Source organism: Pelobates fuscus, chromosome 1 (assembly GCF_036172605.1).
Source record: "Pelobates fuscus isolate aPelFus1 chromosome 1, aPelFus1.pri, whole genome shotgun sequence".
Classification (NCBI taxonomy): domain Eukaryota; kingdom Metazoa; phylum Chordata; class Amphibia; order Anura; family Pelobatidae; genus Pelobates; species Pelobates fuscus.
This window is the reverse complement of record NC_086317.1, coordinates 469,608,531-469,633,336: the sequence shown is the minus strand read 5'-3', so window position 1 is coordinate 469,633,336 and position 24,806 is coordinate 469,608,531. Positions and strand designations below refer to the sequence as shown.

Here is a 24,806-nt window from a genome sequence, read left to right as displayed (position 1 = left end):
ACACTGCCACAATCCCAGCGTCGGTCCCTGGCTGCGTTCAATCACTTGGAAAAAAGCCCTAAAGGCACTCGAGCATATTCACCAAACATTGGATTTTAGTGAACTGAAAAATTTACACCAAAACTGCACATTTGTGAACAATCTCCATTAAGCTATAGCTACAGCTTGACTCGTTTAACCTGAATTGAGCAATTTGTGTTTTCATTCACACCAATTCAGTGTTTAGTAAATAAACCCGGTGTTATTTTATCTATTTGGGGCTAAATAGTATTCAGGGAGTTTTTGTGCTGAAATAAGCACAAATCAATCGTTTTAAAACAAAGTAATGTGTGGACTGACACAATTATAACTCAAATTACAGTAATTTCATTTAACAATCTTTAGGATTCCCGAGAATTATTTGACCTCTTTAGGACCAGTAATACTTAAAGGAACACTGTAGGAACCAAAACAACTTTAGCTTAATGAAGCAGTTTTGGTGTATAGATCATGCCCCTGAAGTCTCACTGCTCAATTCTCTGCCATTTATGAATTTAATAATTTTTGTTCATGTTTATTAAGCCTGAGACACACCTCCCCTGACAGTGACTGACACAGCCTGCATGAAAACAAAACATTTTTTATTTTCAATCAGATGTAACTTACTTTGAAAGTTTGTATTTCCTGTTTTGTAAATTGAACTTTGATCACACATAGGAGGCTCCTTCAAGGTCTAGCAATCTATTAACAGAGCAGGAGATAAGTGTAAACATGAGCTCTCTCTTTACAGGAAGTGTTTGGAAGGCTGTGCAAGTCACAGGCAGGGAGGTGTGACTAGGGCTGCATAAACAACGTGCTTTAATTCCTAAATGGCAGAGGATTGAGCAGTGAGACTGCAGGGGCATGTTCTATACACCAAAACTGCTTCATTAAGCTAATGTTGTTTTGGTGATTATTATGTCCCTTTAAAGAAACATTATCGCATTAGAAATACAAAACTGTGTTCCCTCAACATCTGAGGAAAGAGATTTAGGAGTAATTATTTCAGATTACTTAAAGGTAGGCAGACAATGTAGTAGAGCAGCAGGAAATGCTAGCAGAATGCTTGGTTGTATAGGGAGAGGTATTAGCAGTAGAAAGAGAGAAGTGCTCATGCAATTGTACAGAACACTGGTGAGACCTCACTTGGAGTATTGTACACAGTACTGGAGACCGTATCTCCAGAAGGATATTGATACCTTAGGGAGAGTTCAGAGAAGGGCTACTAAGCTGGTTCAAGGAATGCAGGATAAAACTTACCAGGAAAGGTTAAAGGATCTTAACATGCATAGCTTGGAGGCACTGGCGTACATATCGCTGTCGTAGCTGCGACCGGGCCCGTCACTCCAGGGGGCCTGGCTGCCCTGCGGACCCTTGCGACCGGGTACCAGCCGCCATGTTTGAGCCCCGCCGGGGCCGCACATGAAGGGGGTCCATCGGGTGGCCCATGCTGTTAGGGCCACCCAATGAATATGGATTTTCAGGGGGCCCGGTCAGCGCTGGGCGATTTAACAGCGTGACTGGGCCTCCTGTGATGACATCAGGCAGCTGGGAGGAAGTGACTGCTATCAGAGAGCCGCGCGGGAGGAAGGAAGGAGTCAGAGTGGGAACTCTGACTCCCATCAGGCTGAGCCCCCACTGGACCTGGCACAGTTTCGCACCGGGGCCCCATGGATTGTGTACGCCACTGCTTGGAGGAAAGACCAAACGGGGGGATATGAAAGACACATTTAAATACATAAAAGGAATCAACACAGTAAAGGAGGAGACTATATTTAAAAGAAGAAAAACTACCAGAACAAGTGGGCATAGTCTTAAATTAGAGGGGCAAAGGTTTAAAAATAATATCAGGAAGTATTACTTTGCTGAGAGGGTAGTGGATGCATGGAATAGCCTTCCAGCTGAAGTTGTAGAGGTTAACACGGTGAATGAGTTTAAGCATGCGTGGGATAGGCATAAGGTTATCCTAACTATAAGATAAGGCCAGGGACTAATGAAAGTATTTAGAAAATTGGGCAGACTAGATGGGCCGAATGGTTCTTATCTGCCGTCACATTCTAAGTTCCTAACAGATTAGTGCCCCTGTCCCTAGCTACATATAGGTCCCCTTCCTGTTTGCAGTAAAAATGAATAAACTGAACTTTTTACTTAACTTTTTCCAGCGCCGAGGCTTTCTTCACATTCCTTCCCTCTCCTCCTGCAGGCATGGCCTCCTCTGGCACGTTCCAATCCAATGGTCCTCATAGAAACGCATGTTGGACCTACCACACACACATCCAAGCTAACCGATAGGAAAGCATTGAATCAGTTAGTGCCGAAAAAGCGCCTCTAGTGCTTGTCGGCATGATAGCCCTTGGAGGTGGACTGAACTCTGTAATGTAAACAGTCAGTTTCTAAACAATGCAATGTTTTACATCCCTGGGTTAAACCTAAAGAACCACTGCACCCAAACCACTTCAATAAAAATCAAGTGGCCATGGGGACTAACGGTCCATTCCTTCATTTACGCACTAAACAGGGGTTTCATTTCTTAACTATGAGTGGTGGAGAATTAAAGAGCTATCTGAAAATGTTAGGCTAAAATCAACAAATAAAAATAAAATAAAAAAATTCTAAAACTCGGACATATTTCCGCTCAGCTTTTATTGTCCTAGAATTTGCAATTCTCTTATTAATTATACACATTTCTCCGTTTAGTAAATAGCCCTGTACAATTTTAGGATCATATCAGGGATTTCTAATAAAGAGGGAGCTGTGGCCTAAAATGTTTAATTTGGGACAATACACAATAGTGGATAAAGGATACTATTCATTGGAATGTGCTTGTCGTCCATCTGCAGGCATTGGGCTACAACTTGAATAACAACCTTATATCAAGCTCTTATCATTAACTGAGATTCAGAGAGTCCAGAACCATCCAAGCAGCACCCTCTATTGGTCATACTGTTACGACACTGCTTAATGTGCAACATTGTGTCTAGAAAAAAAAACTTTACATTAAACAGATCAAGTCGTACACTTTTATATACAATTCAAAAAACAAAGCCCATCAGATAATTTTAAGTATCTCTGCAGAGCGCAGATTGGGAAAATGCAAACCATGTCAGACAATACAGTACCAGAAAGACAGGGGAACAAACAGTTTTAATTTACTAAGCTCAACACAGTCAAGGCTCCAAAATTATAAAAAAAAATCCACAGTTAAAAGAGACAAACTGTTGTGCTTGCCTACAGTGTGCAGAATAGATTCTTTAAAAAGTCCATGGTAAAAAGTCACATCCACGTCAGAGTAGTTATTTACTACAGTGAGATTCTTGAAATGTCAGGTGCAGGAAATGTATGGCCTTAGAAAGTTAACACCAACGCAGTCAGCGACGATGGTTCTTATTCGAGGTGTCTGATGGCCAGACGATGTGGCAATAAAAGGCTGAATCAAATAGCCACTTATTTTAAAAAAATGTCCTTTCCACACGATTTGGTACCTCCATCTAGTGGTTGCTTTTCGCAGCTTCCTTTGCTGCAATTATAAGAGGAGTGAGACTTGATAGAGGCTTTGCGATCTTCAGGAACGGGTGCTGGAAGATAAGATGGAACATGTTCACTAGAACAGTCATATATTATTATTAATGTCTAGGATTAGAGATCTATTTTATACAGTAACACCATTCATTGCCACAAGTTACTTAATTAAAGGGAGACTATAGTGCCAGGAAAACAAAGTTGTTTTCCTGGCACTATAGATCCCCCTCTTCCTTGCCATTCCCCCGTGTTACTTACCTCAATCCAACTCGGGTCTGCCTTCGCTTCTCCCCCATTGACATCAGCTGGCGGGAGACCTAATGTGCATGTGCAGGAATGGACGTGTTCGCTTTAGGATTTCCCCATATAAAAGCATTATACAATGCTTTCCTATGGGATTTTGGAGGACGCTGGAAGTCCCCATGCATAGAGTGAGAACGTCGAACGTCAGTTAGGCGACCAAAAGTCACCTAGCAGGCCGGAAGTGTCTTCAGTGGTTATCTGATAGACAGCCACTAGAGGTGGCGTTAACTCTCAATAGGCAATTATTGCAGTTTCTTCAAAACTGCAATAATAAGCTTTGCAGGGTTAAGGGACCTGGGACACTGCACCCAGACCACGTCAGTGAGATGATGTGGTATGGGCGCCTATAGTGTCTCTTTGAGGCTAACACATTACCTACCACATATACAGTCACCTAAAAGAGAGAGAAAGAGTGTGTGTAAGTGTGTGTGTGTGTGTACATATATATTTGTGGTCGATAAAATATGAGCCGTGCAATAACATTATAAATGGAACAAGTCAGTAGTGGTGTGTCGATACCGACGTAAGGGTAGGCCTGTGATAAAAGAGGGCAAAAAGTAAGTAACCCACACTTATTGCTTATATTACAATACAAGATTCTTAAACGATTTCCTTAATTCTTTCTCGGGTTGAGGAATATACCTATTACATACAGGGGATTTCTAATGAACTGACCTTTTAATGATATGAACGGGAGTGTAGGTACTAGATACAGCAGAAGCAGCCCTGATTCTAAATGAGTGGACAGGGTATGAGGCTGGATAAAGACCTAACCTGATGCAGAGAGCTCGGACATAGAACATGAATTTGGAAGTGGTGAGGGGACCACCTAGTAGTGTGAGTAGCGGTGTCTCGGGTGGTTTGTTTCTAATGTTGTATAGATATGCGTCCAGGACTTTAACACTCCACCAATTATTCTTGGTAGGGTAGAAGGGATTTCTAAAGGATGGCCAGTCTGGTTACATTATTAAGTGTTCTTGCATAGCAAGACCACTTAATGTTATCTCACATATATATTATTATTATTATAGCCAAATTTGCCACCCTAACTCCTCCCACAGTTTTTACACTACATAGACAAAAATATACCAAAACGTGCAGATTGTTCCCGATCGGATTGCTATTACTTTGTGGAACGTTTCGCCGAATGGTTCACGGAATATCGTCGTTCTTGTAGCGAAATTTGTCCCATAGGAATGAATGGCAAAGCTAGAGTGGGAGCTGGCAAAAGCTGAAAAATCAGGACATGATTTCTAAACTGCCACCACTCCCTCATTTTCAGGCCCACCTACACAAATCTTATATCAAAACGTTCAGTTATCCCTGCTGCCACTAAAAATGTCCACAGCTAAGCCATAGTCCTGATCGTTTTCACAATATGACCATTTGTTTGCAACTCACGCCGTCCATTGGCATTCATTGAAACTCCACTCTGCAAAGCTCACATTTGAAGGGCAATTTCTAAACTGCGACTGTGCCTTTATTGTTAATATCTCAGAGACATACTATACATCAAAATGTAGGTCTGGGTCTTGTGATTCTCACAATATAAAGCTCTTCACTGTAGGATTTATAGTTTTTAAAATACGACCGTTTGAAGATGGCAACCACAAAAATACTCTGGCCTGTGCCAGGCTGCAGCAGCAAGTGATGTCATAGACAGGGCCTTTTGCACCTGCTAATGTTTTTATAACTGTATGTTTTAATGTAACTGTGAAGCACTTTGGGCAACAACGTTGCAATTAAATGTGCTATATAAATAAATAATAACAGTCATTCCGCCCACTCCAGTTGTAGACTACTGGTGGAGGCAAGAACACTTCACACAATTTCCCCAGAAATTTTAGCTTTTCTAGTTATTATGTTATTATTTATATAGCACCATCAAATTCTGCAGCGCTTTACAATGGGTAACCAGACAAGTTGGACACACAGGAACAGAGGGGTTGAGGGCCCTGTCTTAATAACAGAATACAATAGTCGTTTGCTTTCTTATGTCTTTGATGGGGAGACATAAATGGCTGTTTGAGCTACCACCGTGAACTCTCTAGGTCTTAAAAACCCAGAGCAGGCAATGTAAATAGCTGTTTTTATGACAATATGTGTGAAGGATCGAATGGTCGGGTGTCCAAAATATTTGATAGGGTTCGGAGTTTTCCCCGTCAAAAGGTAGTTTGAGGTGAAGGTGGCAAAATGAAGCAAAAGCTACCATGGTTTAAACAGAAAAATTGTGAGTGTTAAACTCCACTGAGAACCGATTGAAAATGGACATAGCTCTGCTATAGCTCGTTTGAGTATTGGTGGATAAGGCCGCTTGTGATAATGTTCTGCCATTGGACAATAACCGGGTTAATCCAGTATTAAATTATGGAATTCTGGGGTGCAGGTTGGATATCTGTTGGCAGTAGGATGTAGTAGGAAGAATTCCTGAACTTTACAAGGCAATGTGTCAGTGGCTGAATTATTTGCAACCTGGTATATGCTCACACACAAGGAAAAACTGGTAAGTGGCTCAACCAGCTTTTAAGATTGCCTGTATGGCATTGTCCACAGTGGCGTAGTGTAGAGAAAATTCGGAGGATGGAATAAGTTAATTTAGACTTGGGGTGGTTGATGAATGAGGAGCCGATAAGTCTATTATCATACGTTTTTTATTAGAGTATTTGCTAATTGAGATGCCAATGGGGTTAGTATGCCACGTTGAAAAAGGAGGGGAGTGAAATAGGTCTAGCATGAAACCTTGGTGAACTTCTTTGTCTATGAGGGTGTCTACCGTGAGAGGGTTGTTAGTAGCTGAAAGCAGGTTGGGGCATTCTAGTGTACCTGTGGTGAGTGCCACAATCCTGGTGTGGAAACCCTGTGAAAACCCGTGAATTATGAATTCCACCATGTGAGAAGAAGGGAGCGTTTGCAAGTAGTGTGCCAGGTAGTTAATATTGACTTCAGTTAGTCATTGTCTTGGGTTTAGTTTTGAAGGGCACATGGATCTGGCATGTGTCCTACAGCAGATCGAACCAACATGCAACAACCTGCTGGCGCTGAAACGACATGCCCCTGCATTAAAATTGTTGCAGATTCGTGCCTTGCCCAGAAATACAATGGGCCAAAGGCTAGGACTAATTCGGGGATGGTAAGTTTTTTTTTATTCAGACGTAGATGCCTTCATCACCACCGGTAAGTCACCATAATTATATGTTCTGATTTCCACTATGTCTTGGGAGGCGATTAATAGAGACACCAAATTTACATCTTTCCCATCTAGAATATCTTTACGAAAAGAGGTGTGCCAGAGTAATGACATGAGTGGAAAAGGTAGTGGGGGAAAAAGAGGGGCACTACCCTGCGTGTATATTAAGGCCACTTAATGAGATGTGAAAAAAAACTGAAATTGGGAAATTGAATTCACACATAAAAATGTGTAAATATGTAGCATTTTCCTCTTCAACAGTGAGATGCAGATTTTATTAGACTTAGTTGCTCGTTAGTTGTTCAGGAACGATCACACCGAGCATATCGGCCTACTCATCCAACCCAGGGTTAATTATCACACAGGACACAGCAACGTGTCAAACAATGTGCTCTTTCATCTGACGTCACCTCAAACAAGGCGAATAGTCTATTTTTAGACAATGAATTCAAGGCGTCTGTTCGCAATGAACGCAGTGCCAATCACAGTGGGCACGGTTCCGTCTGGGCAGGAACAGAACAGCTCCAAAGAAGATGTAAGCGTGGTACTTGGCGTGACAATTTGGACAGATTCCCAAAGTAAAGAATTTAAAAAAAACAGGACATAACACATGGAGATAATAATTCATCAAATCAGACAATACCTCCACTGCAACTTTAACCCTAGAAAATGGATTTAAGTCACAGAAATTCTACTTTATTTTTGCTATTTTTCTGGATTAACAAATACGGGTATTTATCAAAAGGTTCCATAAAAAAAGAGGGAAGAGTGTTTTTTAGAGAAAGTGTGTACAGGGATTAAATGCATCTCTCTGAGGTTTGGCTCTGCCCCCTCCCCTGGCCCACCTCCTTGGCGGTCTCAGTCAATCCAATGTTTCTATATAGGAAAGCAACCATTATCGGCGCATGCGCGTGGCGCTGGAGATAGGGTGAGCTTTCTAGTTATTTACAGGGAAAAGCAAACGTGTTTTTTAACACTATAGGGTCAGCAATACACGTTTTTGTTCCTGAGCCTATAGTGTTCCTTTAAGTCGTTTGATGTGCATGGAGGGAGAGATTGTGTGTGTGTGTGTGTGTGTGTGATATCTTTGTTTCTTTTGACTACAATCATTGTTGCAACTGTATCCTAGGTGGTTGCAACAATATTTCATTTTTACACCTTTCTTTCTAAAGACAGAATTTTAGAGCCCTTGAAACCTCAATAGTTTTGTCAAAAAGCTGTTAGCGATATTTCCTACGTTAAATAGACGTAACGTGAAGTTTTATCCCCTATTAGCCACTTGTAGTACCTTTTGAATACATTAATAAAAGTTATGTTTTAACCCTGCACACACTTTCTCTAAGAAACACTCTTTCCTCGTTTTTATGTAATCTGTATCTTAAGGCGTTATCCCCTATAAAGGTTTCTTAGAATTCAGTTGGATTAGCTAACTAAAAACACTTTATGTGCTAGATCAGGGATAGGCAACCTTCGGCACTCCAGATGTTGTGGACTACATCCCCCATAATGCTGGCAAAGCATCATGAAAGGTGTAGTCCAAAACATCTGGAGTGTCGAAGATTGCCTGTGCCTGTGCTATATCAGCTCTGTAAATCTCAGCCCTCAAAATAACCAATGTCCAAATGTAACCCTGGTAACTTCTTTAATGTTCTGGTTTGACATATAGAATTTAAAGCAGCATAGACACATCTTAACGTAAAAATAAGAGTGAGCGTATGTGAGTTTTTGGCAAACTGAAAAGATCACCATGCTTTATAAAGGAATAATCCGTAAAAAGAAAAACTACTTTGTATTGCAAGTAATGAGATACTAATTTTAATTTCACGTGAAAGCCCCCCGAAACATGATTTCCCAGGTGGTCTGTCAGTAAGCAAAAGGTTCGGGTGTTCTGTGTCAGGGTCTCAGATTGAGCAAACAATTAATGGTGAAGTTGCCGGAGCAGTAATCCAAAAGTAAAAAAAAAAAATTGTTATTTTAAAGTGTGCACAAAATGACAGTTCCAAACGGGAGGGCGTACCAAACTGAGAGCGCCGTGGTGTTTTGCGCCTTGTGGGCGGTTGTTCAGAAATGATATATATCGTTCCCAGTTTGGTATCCAATCTGTTTGCACCTTGCCATTTTTTTGCATGCACTGATATGAAGATATTTTTTTTACTTTGGATTCTGTTTATATTTCCCATATAGGAGCTGACGCTTTAGTCAAATGACTGGTGGAAATGCCCTAACTAATGCAACATAGATGACGATGACTGGGAGGAATCCCTCACACGTTAATTACTTGGAGGAGGTCTACTCGCCTACGTAAGCTCACCTGGAGAAGGTCTTTGGCTGAGCCTCTCTTTTCTACATCCATTTCAAGGCAGCGGGTGAGAAAGTCTCTGAAAGTGACTGATAATTTCTCTGGTTTTTGCAGCTCCGGCGTCCCGTTTGTAGCTATGAGATAGAGTGCCTGATAAGACAGAGCGACAAACAATAAACTCCATTAATGCTGTAGGAGAACAGCTTACACATCAATATAGCGGTCAGTTTTTGCAACATATGTTCATTGAAAAAAAACGAACCGTTCTTTAGGACTTTTATATTTTTTATTCTGCTAAGAAAGCTTTTTTATGCCTTTTTCACATTCCTTTTCTTTAAACCATACACTGACTGGATCTGATCAGGAACAGACTTGGTTAACTGGAGTTATACCGCCTATAGACCTCTACAGAGAAATCCCGCTGTACGCAAAATGCCTGATAACTAGCTAGCTGTAAAGATACATACCTTTTACTATGCCACTTACCTAGTCCCCTTGCCTCCCCAAGTGAGCAACACTCCACAATCCTCAGACACCTTTGCCAGTGTTTCTGATGCTGTAGCATCGTTTCTTTTATGACATCACAAAGCCACGCCCACAATGTGACACCATCACCGCGGCATTGCCGATGCCCACGCACGTTTAGGGGGTGTGGCTATCAAAGAAACACATCCAGGCCTATACATTCTTGCTGTAGTTTCCTTGTGATACCCGTCTCAGCTTGTCTAACTACCCTGATCTCTGTACTCCTTGACCAGACTCGGCTTATTGATACTGTGTTTTCTGGAATCTTTGGCTTTGGCTAGTTTTCGTTGACTTGATATTTGGCCTGCTAAAGGCATTTCGTTAAGCAATGGTCCGGTAATATGCTCCTATCCTTTGTTCCTGATTAACACAGGTTTAAGCAACATGCGTAGGATGTGCATACTTATCTTGAAAACTAGCAAGCCTTTCAGAAAGGTTAGTATAATACTGTATAAACAAAATACAGCCAAAGGCAGGTCTCCATCGGTGGTAGAACTACAGCTCTGCCAGTTCTAAACCATAGAAAAACGCCATTAAAGATGTAATTCTTCCTCATCTGGGGATCTAACTTTGGCCACCCCGTTATAGAAAGTTAAGCTGCACCAACAAATTATTTACTTAGTATAGGGAAAGATATGGCACAGACTAAAAAAAAATCCATCCATACTCATAGTTGCCAGGACTTAAGATCACCTTGGGGAAGGTCTGATATAACTTCACTCTGATACAATGTCCATCAAATGTGTCCTTATTACCCAGAATTAGTTTGAATACCATATTACCCCTTCCATCCTGGATGTTACAATGTAGCACTCACCCTCAGAGGATTTTCATTCAAGTAAGGAGGCTCTCCCTCGATCATTTCGATGGCCATGATTCCCAGAGACCAGATGTCCACTTTAGGACCATAAGCTTTTCGAGTAACCACTTCCGGTGCCATCCAATATGGAGTCCCCACCATTGTGCTACGTTTGCTTTGCTCAGGAGTAATTTGGGCGCAGAAACCAAAATCCGCTGTAAAGGAATAAAAAACCCTTGAAATAAAAGTTGTTTGCATTGAAAAGAATGTGAACGTTTTACATGCACCAGCCATTAAAAAAGCACAATGTACCACAATGTCCTAGCTCTATCATTAAAATGTGTTCTCTTCAGCCTTCCCAGCATGTTTACATTTCAGGTGAGGAACATGTTTCACGATGGCTTTTTATTAAGCCCCCCAAACAGGTTACTATGAGTTATTTAATGTATTGATCTCGTCAACCTTTGTTGGAAGACGATTCCAGACATCTACAAATTGTGAGGCTTATTTACTAAACTTTGAATTGTCGCAAAATGTAATCCCAACTGGAACATGTGGGCTGACAAATAGCCCAGCAGGAACTCTCCTTGAAGCTGAGATTTTTTTTTAAAAAAATGTAACTATTGTTGTCTAACATGTTTCTGTATAAAAAAAAACCCAAAACATACAAAATGATCGTTTCCTGACTTATTTCCCTTTATATTTTGTGCTTTTAGTCGCCATTGGTCGGTAGTACGTATCAGCTCATACAAGATATATGTGAGGTTTTAAAGGTGATCTTTAAAGTGTCGTTATAATCATCCCGATAATCCCCTTTTCATACACACTAAAATATCAGAGGCGCACTTTGTCACATTGCTCACTTTTATACACAGCACGGGTTACTTTCATTTTATATTGGTGTTATTAAAATTTAAAGCAAATTAAAAATGTGACTTGCCTTTTAAAAAGAATTTGACATTTTCTAATAAACCTGGGAGCTTACCTTTAATTGCCTTAGATTATTACCCATTTGATTAATACCCACAGGAATATCTATGTTTTTAAACTGTTGTGTACTCTGCAAAATGGCAAGTTTGTCTTCAAAATTATATGGTGGAAGTTGTCTCAGGGCCGATCCCCAAGTAACATCAGCAACAAAAAAAATCTTTCATCTAAAACAATTTAAAGTAGGAGTTTGTCTGTCCCTATGGTGGAAGCCTAGGATGCTATGGTACAACCCTTGGAGTACTGGTTAACGTGTTGCACACTTTGGATGGTGCTCTATGAATGAGAATATGCTGTGTTTAACGTACTCAGCTTCACAGACCCATCCATGCCCAGTAGGATGTTGTCACTTTTAATATCTCGATGAATGACTTGGTTCGAGTGCAGAAATTCCAAGGCTTGCAGACACTGAAAGAGATGGTAAACATGTCATCTCAGCAGACTAATCTATTTCTATCACTGCAAGAGAACAAGGAAGTTAACTGCAATGTAGATAAATCAATTAAGGCTGAATTGATCATTAACCTTCCAAACTCACAGTCTTTAATCAAATCTGATGTCCTTAAATGCTCTTTGTAGGTAGAAGAAACATCTAGACATATTTGCTAATTGCTAAATGATGTAATGTTAGGAGAAACAGTTGAATAGGTGGGAAAAAACTAAGGTGGTCTAGAGTTCTGCTGATCCAACTGGTAGACTGCTGTGACATCATATTTGTGTAGAGCTGCAATCTCAAACTCTGGACCACCAGATGATAATGGACTAAAACTCCCAGAATTCTTTCAATCCAAGAGATGGCCAGGGAATCATGGGAGTTGTGGTTTGGCAGCATTTAGGAGGCCAGAGTTTGAGATGCCAATCATAGAATAGATATGACATCTCCTTCACACGAGGCCACCGTGATATGTAGTGTAAAAAAAAAGAGAGGAACCTTTCAATAATTGTTAGCTTTGTGCTTATCTGGGTCATTCACCTAGTGATCCCTATAGGACTCGGAGGAATAAAATAATCTGCTAACCGCACTATACAGTCACACTCGTGTCATGGCACAGTGGTCACAATTACTTATTAATTCCACTAGGTGGAGGCACTGACTCCAAGACAGAGCTAAGTACAGTGGTTAGGTTTTCTACATTTAATTTTACCTTTCAGAGCCTGCAAACACACATTTGCTAAATATGGGAGTCAAGTTCACGTAATATTGACATTCCTCGGCAGTGATGGTTCTCCTTTAAGATAACATTAAAGTGCAAGAGACAGTTTATATTGAACCAGTACAATACATAACTAGTATAAAAGATTTGTATTTTTTCTGATTACTATAAAAGATTTCTATGTGGTTTGGAAGGTAGTATAACTTTTTTTAATGTGGACGTCATTTGTGCACATATATATATATATAAAATTGTTTTTTATATATTTTATAAAAAAATATTGACAAGATTATAAACAATCTCCAGTCAATCAACGTGATGGCCTGCTACAAGGCTCTGATTGGCCGTCGTACCTCTCTGCACACGGCTGCTATCTGTCCTTCATCCATGCAAGTCTCCGTAACGACATCTGTGAGAGATCCACCGGCCAGATACTCCATCACCACCCAGAGCTCATCCCCGACCAGATAACTGGAAGGAAGCAGAGGGACAGGACATCATACTACATATAGAATGAGGCACGGCGACAGATAGACTGGTATTCTCAGCAACAGCCTCTATCACTCGCAAATTCCTGCTAGAACAACCTCTCAGAGGAGCAGCAGGCTCAATCGTTCTGTAGCAGAACACTTCTATACACAAACAATGTTTCCTATGTGTCATCTTGTATGCTTGTAACCCTCTTATACTACACAGCATTTCCAAACTTGCTGAAACATTATATACATTATAAGCTCATTAGCGGGGCCTCTCTCACCCCTTTCTCGACTTTTAAAGCCCTGCGGAATGTGTGGTGCTATATAAAACAAAAATAATCAAATATTTCAAATCTACAACAGGTCTTAAAGTCTTTTTACTAACCTGCAAAGAATGTTTTATTTGAGTATCAGAAACATAAGTCCATTAACCAGCAGCTGTAGTCACTGTGACGATCAGGACTGTAACAGAACAATGGTTCTGTTATTGATCTGTCATCATGCCAGGACTATGTTGTCCCTTGTTTTGCCAAAGGTGCCAGGTACGATAACCATGTCTCCTTCTTGCTTTATGTACAACGCATAATTCTAGCGGTAAAGCAGACTCTGCAGGATTACAGTGTGTCACAGCAAATGAGTCAGGCAAAATGGCACATCCCCATTGTCTGGATTTACCTCTACCTGCTGTTAATTAGAGTTTGATATTTTTAATAAAATGACCTGTTGTCTGGTGTATCTGTAATTGAATTGCCTCTTTTAATGTAGGCTCTATTATTTAATAATTACCGTGTTATAATTGATTTAATTTTCCCCTGGGCCTCTCATATCCCTGATTGGTCACTGTTGTTTATGTGTTATTTAGAGAACTGCTATATATTCTGTGTATGAACTAGAATAAAGTGTGTTTGTGATTTACCAACAAGGAGTTTGTGTGTCTCTTGAAGCACCCCGGTATATTGCGGTTTATCATCCACTGTAGATTAGCTCCTCATAGAAACTTGCCAGTGGACTTGATAAATAGAATATCCTATATGAATCGGAACTATCAGTGCTGTATATCCTATATTGCCGGTGGATACATGACTCAAAGTACCGGGTCTTAGTACTTCGTATAGCGTTTAGCTGTGCAGGTTAACATACGATATCCACGGACGATAACCTACTGAAGCAGAGACGCCATATTGTCACAGTCACTAAGAGCAACAATTGGTCAATAAACTCTACAGAGACATGACAGGGACACTCTCCGAAGGACAGCTGGAAGTAGGGTCTCCATGTGAGTGGATGGCTAGAAAGTTTCTTATACAGTGACATGATGACTCATGGAACTCCTCGTGGCTGATTTCTACACTCAGACGTGGTCTAGTTTAAATACACGTGTCTTGTTATGGAATATCTTTTGGATCCTGGAAATGTTTGAATATCCCATGGCAAGCAAGCTCCTCACAAAATTCCAGGCTGCCTGATATTCACACTGATATACGGAGGACAAAAATCTGATCCCAAACCAATTTATTACATGGGAATATCAAGGGATCCTTGGAAATAGGCTAAAGAGGTCTGTACGATATAAACGACTGTGACCATTTCCTATGACCTACAAAAGCTTTGGGTTTGAATCAGTGCATGTGTGTTCAGATGTATGTACACAATGTTGAATCTGTGTGCTGATGCATATACATAATATCACGTGTGTGAGATGCGGAATGTGTGTGGGCGTGCATGCACGTGATGTGGAACGTGTGTGGAGATGCATGTATGCAATGTCGAATGTATGTGTGTATGCATGGATACAATGTCACATGTATATGTACATGATATCAATATGCATGCGAATGTATGTATGCAAAGATGAATGTGTGTGGATGCATGAATGCGATATCAAATGTGTGTGCAGATGCATGTACATGAGATGTCGAATGTGTGTGTGGATGAATGTATGCCAAATCGAGTGTGTGCGAGAATGCATGTACATAATGTTAAATGTGTGCGTGGGTATATGTATCCAATGTTGAATGTGTGTACCCCAAATCAGATGTGTGCATGCATGCATTGCTGAATGTGTGTGCAGTAAATGTACGCAATGTCAAACTTTGTATGTGTATAGGTATAGGTATGAGAGTGTGCAAGGCAAATTAGGAACTAGACAGAAATTTAAGACATGTAGCGAGCAGGACAGATTGCCTTTAGAATTTTCCATAAATTTAAAGATGACTATGTAGTCAGTAGTCATGTGACTTACCTGTCTAAATAATTTACAATATTTGGATTCTTGTTTTCCCTCATTACAAGGATCTCGTTAATAATTAGCTCTTTCTTTGGCTGCTGCTGTAGATTCATCTGCTTAATTGCCACCTGTAAGTAGACAGAATTAGAAGACAGAACTGAGGCAATGGAAGTCAGAGTAAGAACCGTGTAAAAGCAGATCAAAGGACGTGTGTTCAGAAACAGAGTAAGGCCTTACTCGACACAAAAGGTGTTTTACAAAAACAGACTGCCGCTGAAAGTTAGTGAGACGACAATTGCCATGATGCTCAGCCTGCAGAAGACAGTTTAGGGTGATAACATTTAAAGGTGCATGGTCATGTTATGTAGATGTAAATAGAAAATGTTATAATAGTAAAAGATGCAGAATTCTCAAAGAAGAAACATGCTTAAAGCATTTACCTCTTGTCCCGTTGCTACATCGACCGCAATGTAAACTGTACCCGATGCTCTGATAGAAAGAGACAGGATTTGGTTGGTTAGACAATAATAATATTATAAACTATATACATTTACCAAAATCTAATTAAAGTGTTCCCCCACCCCTGAAAATGAGTGTTTCATAAAGTCAGAATCTTTTTTATTTCACTGAAATTCCAACCCAGTCAAGAGGTATCTATAGAAAAAGCAGGGACTAATTTATCACTGTATTTATCCTCTGCCTGAATTTATAAGACTCAAGGTGTCAATCCCGACAGCGGTCACCAGTGCGTGAGAGTACAGCAGTGATGTCGTTGCCAGGAATTAAAGAGGAGCAGTTTTCCCTCTCCCCCCGCGGCCACCAGACCACCAGCAGCGATGTCACCATATGAGGACTTTGTGAATTCGGCAAAGTACCCAGAGGGAGACAGTGCGCTTTAAATTTGTAAAATGCGGAAATAAATAAGACATTTACCAGTTTAAAAATAACTGAAAAGTAAACACAACACGGCCTTATGACCTCACTCCATGGGTACAGGTGGTCATGATACAATAATCAGAGTGTCTTCCTAAAAATCCCTCCATTTCAGCTAATAAACCGGCAATTGTGAGCATTGCACAACATAGACAGGGTTAAGAATTCAGATTGCATTTCAAATTTATGGCCAGAGTAGCCAAGCTGAAAGCATGGATGAGTAAGAGAATTTGTCCAGTCTGGTAAGTTTGACCTTACACTTGAAATTGACTTTGAATTCTCACTGTAGTGAATAACAATCAGTCTAAACTGGTTAATAAACCTGTGGATGGACTTTTTATGTGCTGACATTATGGCCAAGAACGTGACATTTTCAAGGGGACCTGCTTATTACTGTAAAAATATTAATAAATTGAGAATATGAGAATATTTGCCACTAGTGGTAGGTCAGAATGATTGGCAAGTAAGATTAAGGACAAGCAAAATTAAAAACTTGTGCTTGACTTGTTGAACTCAGGTTGGGTCCTACGACCTACTTACGGGGAGGGGCATATAAACTGTCATCCATTAATAGAGTTTCTCTAAAGTCCTGCCAGGCTGGGCCGAGCTGAACCTTCACAGACAGGAGACAAAGAGAACATTCATGCAGCTAATTAAGATGGGGCATTCCCCGGCTCGAAGAAAATGCAAAATGTTCTTTGGCCCAAAACCAGGTCAACAATGACGTTATCAAACCCAGCGAAACTGATACAGTTTTGCTTTCGGCATGAATTCCTGTAAGTGGGGGATTTTAGACAAATTTACAAATGGTCAAAACAAGGTTCAAAGCCATCTGTCCTTCAGCAGACAAAAAAAACAACAACAAAAACAAACACAAACAATAGGCCCACGATGCATTCCATAATCACAACTTTTACCGGGCAGTAGTGATCAAAACAAAACTCTAGATTTCAGTCTTTACTATTAACTGTCTTTTACTATTGGTTGAGGACAATTGCCAAACTAAATTGTAAATCAAGGTTTATGGTTTTTTTTGCAGTTAACTCACTTATTATTGTAACTTTGTATATTGATTGAATTGATTATTGTACCAAATTTATTCTCTTAGGATACATTAGTAAAACAATGAGGTGTTTGCCGTTTTATGCTCTTAGAGTAAAATAAAAATGTATGCATTTACACTTTCAATATAGCTTGTATATAAGGCTGCTATTTTAAACTTATAAATGGAATACTCGACTCACCAAAACAACTATAGCTTGAAGAGTGCCCCTTTAAGCAGCATGCACTTCAAGGCTATAATCTTTCCAATTTCGTTGTTAACTGGTGCTGTACTAGCAGGTTAGTCCATATACTCAAATATTAATTGTTCGAGAGAGAGCACAAAGGTTTCAAACTATTTAGCCAATTAATAAAGCGTAAAATTTCGTTTTTTACGCTCCAATAATGACACATCTGCAACTCGGATGTCTATCGAAGCAGACAAACAGGTAATGACAGGCGGTAATAGGAGATCTTTAATTCACTGATCATTAGTGTGGGCACAATCGAAAGTAGACTGCTTTAGGAAACATGATCTGGCGGTCTCTTTGCTCAGAATTGCTGAACAGATGTTGCTGGTATCACCTATCACATTAACCTCCCAAACTAAGCAAAGTCTTTTTTATCAGGAATGCCTTCATCCTATTCAACAACAATGCTAGACAAATCTCCAGGATTCGAGCCTCTAATGTGGTGAGCTGACCACAAACAAAGTATTTATTTAAAAAACATTTTTTTTTTTTTTTTTTTAAACGTCTTTACACGGCATGCACACATCTGTAAAAAATAAATATTTAATTTTTACATATTTCAAATAATTTTAGATTTAAAGTATAAATGCGGATTGATGGACAATTCTACATATTGTGTGGATTTTCATCACACACCACTTGTTAATAAGTTTCTTCAGGGTCTTCGGCTCAAAGGCTTAAATGGATGATTCATTTTGTTTCTGCATGACTTACCCCTGGCCAATCTTCTCGAACCGTGTGTACTTCTTCTTGGGATCTCCTATGCTTACAATACTCCCTGTGAAAAAGCAAAATGTGGATTTAGGAACCAGAAAGTATTCAATGGGGTTCCAAAATACCCCACTAAACGCTCACACCATTTGATGACCCTGGAACAGTAGAGACCCAAACTCTGGGCTTCAAAAAAGTCCTGTTGAGTGGATACAGAAAATTCCACTAATTGTCTTATAGAATGTATTATCCCTACTTGACACGGTGCACTATTTATAAGAAAATGGTAGGTTTACTATCCACATTTTTTTTCCCACTGCTTCCTGGTCTGGGAACAGCTCACTGCAGCAGATACAAATCCTGGGGATATGCAGCAAATGAACAATTTTCAAAGAAGAGATTTTTTAAAATATATTTTCATTTTAACTCTACACATTTAATGCATTGTCTATACCAGTGGTACCCAAAAAGTTCAAGGCGGCCTTAATATTTCAATATTCAATATCTGTATGAGCAAAGTTTTTTCAAAGGAGACATTGAAGTACCAGTTCTGAGATTGACTCGGGCACATGAATGTAACTAGAACCCTTTTCAACTTAATCTTCATATAGTTAGATTTATAAAAGTACCACTGACATCATGGTATTCCATGCAATGTTGAGGTACCGGCAGGATCTCACATTAGAACATCCCCCCGTGTAGTGCCAAAAAGAGGGAGGCATTGTACGAAATTGCCCAAAATTCTAGAAATAAAGGACACCTACGTAATTTCTCCAGAATCTCCTCATCGGACATCTTGGGCTTCTTCTTTAACTTCTCTGTGGTTTTGGCTGCTGCCTGAACGGGTTCCACGCTGTTTTCCTTAGTTTCAGAGGAAGGAGTGTTTGCCACATCGTTGTCAGTCGGAGGGGGCAGCGGATCGATAACAGAGCGCGTATAGATCTGGAAAATAAGAATACACCTTAAATAACCTGCACATGGAATTCAAGATACCTGATGGTGACCGATATGCCAACCTACTGACATGATCATCGTACTGACCAGGATCTCTCTAGAAGTTCACAGGTTTGTGCAAAGGACTGAACCCCTGATTTATTCACTTGTTCTAAACTAGGTCTTTTTATTACTTTATGACTGCTGGATCCTTAGGACAGGTTTGGAAAACACAAAATTTGGCAATGATGATGCAAAAATGGGATCTAGAAATTAAAAATATTTTGGCAAGAGAAGGTTTTTCTGGAATCTTATCACTTCAGTCAAAGAGAGTAAATTTAAAAAAAATACATCATCCATACAGGGTACAATCAGAGCAACTGAGCTACCTTTTACTGAAAATATGTCTGTCAAGCAGACGGAGAGGGGTACAATCTCGCAGCCAGACACAGCGCGGTGAGGATCTTATTTTATCAGCAACTCCAACCTTTTACTTAAGCTACATTAAATAAACAACACTTTCATTATCGGTCATCATCACGATTACCGCAGGCCATAATTTAGAGCCAATCAGCTCTAATTACATCTTAACACAACATTAAGTTACGTTGGGTTGAAAACATGGCCGGCAGGCAGGAGACAGATCAAACATTGAGTAGATTAGAGATACACAATTAGCCACTAGCACACCAAGGAAACTTTGTGTGTTTAGTCTAGTGGGATACAAATACAATAGACTGTAGTGGGATCACCATAAATCTCTGGATGCCCAGAGATTGGCACTGCGTAAGCCACTATTTTCTGAGCCACGGCTCCTGAGATTTGCCACCGTGTGGTCTTGCTTATTCCAATATTCCTGTAATAAGACGGGAATATTCTAGTACAGATATATTATCTGTGTACTGTGCTAATTATTGCTTTCAAATGCTGGGAGTCTACATTTTATACCTAGTCGGGACTAAATGACAAGTTAGTAGATATTGAGCTGCTAGTTTGCTGTCTGTAACGTCTGGCTTGAAACTTAACCCCTTCATAAGAGATGATGTGTCAGAACCATGATAAGATTACCGGATCTGTAAAGAATATATTTTGGAAAAGGGATTTAAGTAGATATCGTTAACATGCATGTCCTATGCAATAAACTGTGTGACACTGTAACAATACAGTAAATGAAAGCTAAAACCACGAATCATTAAAGGGACACTATAGTCACCAGAACAACTACAGCTTATTGTATTTGTTCTGGTGAGTAGAATCATTCCCTTTGGGCTTTTTGCAGTAAACACTGTCTTTTCAGAGAAAATGCAGTGTTTACATTACACTTAATGGGCAAAATTAGACTTGTTTACAATATGAAGGAGATGACTACAAGTCTCAGAGGGACTCTTGGTGCTGATAACATGACTTGGCATCCATGGATTGTGTACTGCGCATGCCTGATTTAAGGACTTCTGGGTGTCTGATCTGGTGTGCTGACTCTGCCAACCTATGAACATCCTACCAAACTATGAGTGTTTGAGTCACCTTATTCTACAACCTTTTTAATCTCCCCCCTTTTTTTTTTTTTCACTTTCTAAATGGTTTTAAGATTGTCTTTTTTACTCAACCCATTATTTAGCTTTTCAACTTTTTTTGTCTCTATTTTTTACTTTTTGCTTAGTTTTTTTTTTTATATATATTGTGATGATAGAAGTTTAAAATAAAGATCAAAGAAGGAGAGCAAGAGTAAATATATGATTATATCTTCTGTATTGCATATTAATGTTACTGTTGTAAGATGTGTGTATTGTACCGAGCAGATCCCTCGTGCTGCACTGAATGTATTAACATATCTTAAAAAAAATAATAATTATGCAATATACATAGTACTGCCATGTGTACTAAGGAAAAATAATGTGATCTTGGAGTTCTGAAAACATTTTTAATTGTTAGAATAAATCTTTACCGTGTATGTGAATGAATGTACATTGCTACTGGGTAATTCAAGGTATATGTTTAGAGAATAAACAAACACATCATAAGAACAATCTCTGGGACACCCTGAAGTTATAGAGGAGCTAACAGAAACCAGAACCATGTCTTTGATAGTTAGACTATTTGAACAATATGGGACACAGAAGGTCTATATATTCTAAGACGTTAAGCAGGAGGTTAAGGGGAACATATTGAACCACGTGGCAGCTCATATTATTTAGGCAAGCATGCTCGTCTGTCAAGCAGGAACTTCAACACCTGAGGAGACGCGTGCCCAGTTGTTAGTCTATTTGCCGTAAGACATTTCTTATGCCTCAGACTAGAGAGCAATAGACATTCTGAAGAACAGAATTGAGTGTCTGTCAATCTACTAAACCACTGCACCAGAATGAACTCTGTTTGAGGCACACGTATGAAAGAATTATTTTCATCTTCTATTATCATAACATGGAATGCCAAGAACATGACCGTTAGGATGTCATGGTGGTTACATGCTCTTGGTTCTCAAAGTTAGGTTATCAGACCTTTACTATCAGTAGTTCGATATGGTCCTTTGAGGACTAGGGCATGTTTACTTCTTGTATAAAACAGCAGTAAAAACGTAAGAAATGTATATCGAGAACTACAACTTTGCCAGACATTTGAATTGACAAAGTGGGGGTATTGTTGATAGTGCAACTGAGTACCACTGTCCTATTGAACCACCTTCTTAACATTCTCTCTGTATCATTCCTAAACTCTAGAAATCTCAGAAGGCACTGGAAGTTGGCCTGTATTCATTTTATTGGCTCATGAAATGAAACTTATGACACCACAAGAAAACAGCGTTTTGACACACTGGTGGTTATGTCAGTCAGTTCACACATTTTTACTTGCTTCTACTCTACTGTGTGAAGGTCTGTGGTAGGAAAATCAGTTTATACCAGATGTATATTATCCATGCTGCTGGATTTTTTTTTCCATCATTGTCAGGCTCGGTTTCAAGCCCGCGGTGAACATGGAACAAATTCTTCAATTCTCCAGCATGGTGGAGCGTTCGTTCATGGTCAAACAGAACACGAGATGAAGTGAAGTCGCCCAGAATCTGGCAGTCTGAAACATTATTGACCCCACTGCAGCTGCTGAGTGTGTATTTATCTTAAAACACCGCCCAAAGTGGAATGTGCTAACTTTCCAGGAATGGCGTCCTGGCAGCCATATACTGCCGTTAGCTTCTGGTTTAACACACACCAGGGAAGAAGGGGTTATTAGAAGAAAAAGAGGAGAGCACAGACTAGCTCGCAGGTCACACATGTGCTTAGATGAACTAAAACGCCCATGATTCTCTGGATATATAGTTAATTCAAAATTTAATTTTAATTTATAAAAGTATACATGCAGATTTTGTATGCATCAAAAAGCTGTAATACATGGAAAATGTCATCTGTAGCGTCTGCTATAAATTTCAAAAGCCCAACAAACAATAGGAAGACAAGCCAAAAAAGACGCAATAACAACAATGTCTTGATAAATGCTCTTGAAGAGACAAAACACGTAGACTGTGGTTGTGTAGATTACACTATCAGGTCTTTGTGGGCTTGTCTTTTTTTGTAATTCTTTATTTTTGCGTCATGTTTAAGTATGCAAGAATGTGTACAACAGAACACTTTAATATGAACAGTACATTATGCAAAAAGATGTGATTGCACCCATTTTTTTTTTTAAACAAAGTTACGCAAAACAGGGGACAGCAGAGCTGTAAAGTGTCAGAAGTGCGTATAGTGTTAAGAGTAACTAGTGTTCTTCTAACCCTGTGGAGACAGAAAATAAATGTATGCGGTGGCCTAGGTCATATACCTAAGCGGTAGAAATACAATTTGTTACTGAACAGTATATGTGGTTATAAGGTCATACTTGAAGTATATAGTGGTTTAAAGGTGCAGAGCATGCTGGATTGGCGAGGTTCTAGAATTAGTTAGCCTATGCGGGTAGCAGTGTGGAACCTCCCTAGTGGGTGTCCGTGTCAAGGTGTGTGCACCAGCTGACGTGGGCCCCTAATCAAGGGGTCAGTGGGGGGTTAGAAGGTTAGTAGCGAGCCAGACACCATGTAGTGTAAGTGTGAGGACACAAATGTGTTGTGTACAGTGTAGTATGTCACAGGCGGGGCAATTGCCCATGTATTATTAAAGCATAAAAAGATGTAATATAGACAGAACAGTAAAGAACCAAAATAATATAAACAATGCCATTATGGTGGTAACCAAGTCAATCGGGTCTTCCAAGGGTTTCCAACAGGTTCCGGGTTGGGATGTTTGTCGGCCTTGCTCATGGAACTAGGGCTTGTGAGGTCCTGGCCCTTGGTATAAATGGAGTGATAGTCGCAAGATCCCAAGACATCCACGGAGGTTCCGAGGTCGGGGCTGCGGTAGGAGCCGGCATGTCCAGGCTGGTCAGGAAGGTAGAGGCATCTGCCATTGTGGATAGAACATGTTTAGTCCCTTCGTGATTCACCTCCAGTGATCCAGCTGCTCCCCACCTGTAAGCTATCCCTGCTGTGCGTAATTGAGCAGTGACAGGGCCAAAGGATTTACGCCACAGAAGAGTAGTTCGCGTTAAGTCCTGATAAAAGGGGAGCTGTGATATTTCAAAGGTTAGGGGCGTTTTGCCTTTCAGTGCAGACATGACATGGATCTTGTCTTGTACTGACATGCATCGGAGGATCACATCCCAGGTGATCCTGAGTTGGAGGCGAGTATAGCTTGGCAGGCGGTACACGCCGTTGATAGTTAGCTTCTTTGCCACAGCATGGGGCAGGATAGTTTTCCCATGTGGGAGCTCCTCTGCGGAGATGGCAGTAGGGATGCCCCTGATTTTAACATGGGTACGCTTTTGGTGATCCTCCATGGCTGACATTTTGTGTGACACGGCTTTTTGGTGGGTCTGAATCTGCTGCATTGTGTCTCGTAGTGAGGTTAAGTGTGTTTTCATCTCAATTAAATCCCTCTCTGCAGCCTTTACTCTCTCTGTGACAGCTTGTACTTCTGTTTTGATCAAGGCTGCCGCTAGCAGCTTATGGATGGTGGTCGTGAGGCTCTGGGTTCAGGTGGGGTAGATGGAGGGTCTGCGGTCTGTGTATCCACCAAAGGCACGGATCGGGGTTGCGCCGTTCGCAGCAGCATCCCCGCGATGTCTCTGCTTTCTGTGGCAGTATGAGCCTTTTGGGGGGACGACCCATAGCTGACAAACCGGCAGGCAGTGTAGTCAGTGGGGGCAAGATAGTGATCCCGACTCTGCTCTCCGCGAGGTCTTCCAGAAACCTGGCAAGGCCCAGGGGAAATGGTTTGAAGTAGGCCCCAGTCTTGCGCTTCCATCAGGATTGCTTTTGGTTGAAGATAAATGGCATTGATCGGTGCGATCGGCGTACCCCTGACTCCGGCCAGGTGAGTAGGAGATCTGGATGGGCTTTTGGAATGCTGATTTTAGCAAGATC

At 40.4% G+C, this 24,806-nt stretch overlaps 1 protein-coding gene across 2 annotated transcripts in view; it reads right to left on the bottom strand.

Moving 5' to 3' along the window:
* Positions 1-3,024: 3,024 nt before the first annotated feature.
* PAK1 (p21 (RAC1) activated kinase 1) overlaps positions 3,025-24,806 on the bottom strand; it is a 52,906-nt gene continuing 31,124 nt past the window's right edge. For both annotated transcript variants that reach the window (XM_063431486.1, XM_063431495.1), the window contains 9 exons: positions 19,195-19,372; positions 18,434-18,497; positions 15,935-15,983; positions 15,510-15,622; positions 13,145-13,262; positions 11,946-12,045; positions 10,669-10,865; positions 9,339-9,476; positions 3,025-3,593 (listed from right to left, as the gene is read on the bottom strand). In XM_063431486.1, coding sequence (XP_063287556.1) covers positions 3,507-3,593; positions 9,339-9,476; positions 10,669-10,865; positions 11,946-12,045; positions 13,145-13,262; positions 15,510-15,622; positions 15,935-15,983; positions 18,434-18,497; positions 19,195-19,372 — 1,044 coding nt within the window. In that variant the 3' untranslated portion in view covers positions 3,025-3,506. The remainder of the gene's footprint in view (positions 3,594-9,338; positions 9,477-10,668; positions 10,866-11,945; positions 12,046-13,144; positions 13,263-15,509; positions 15,623-15,934; positions 15,984-18,433; positions 18,498-19,194; positions 19,373-24,806) is intronic.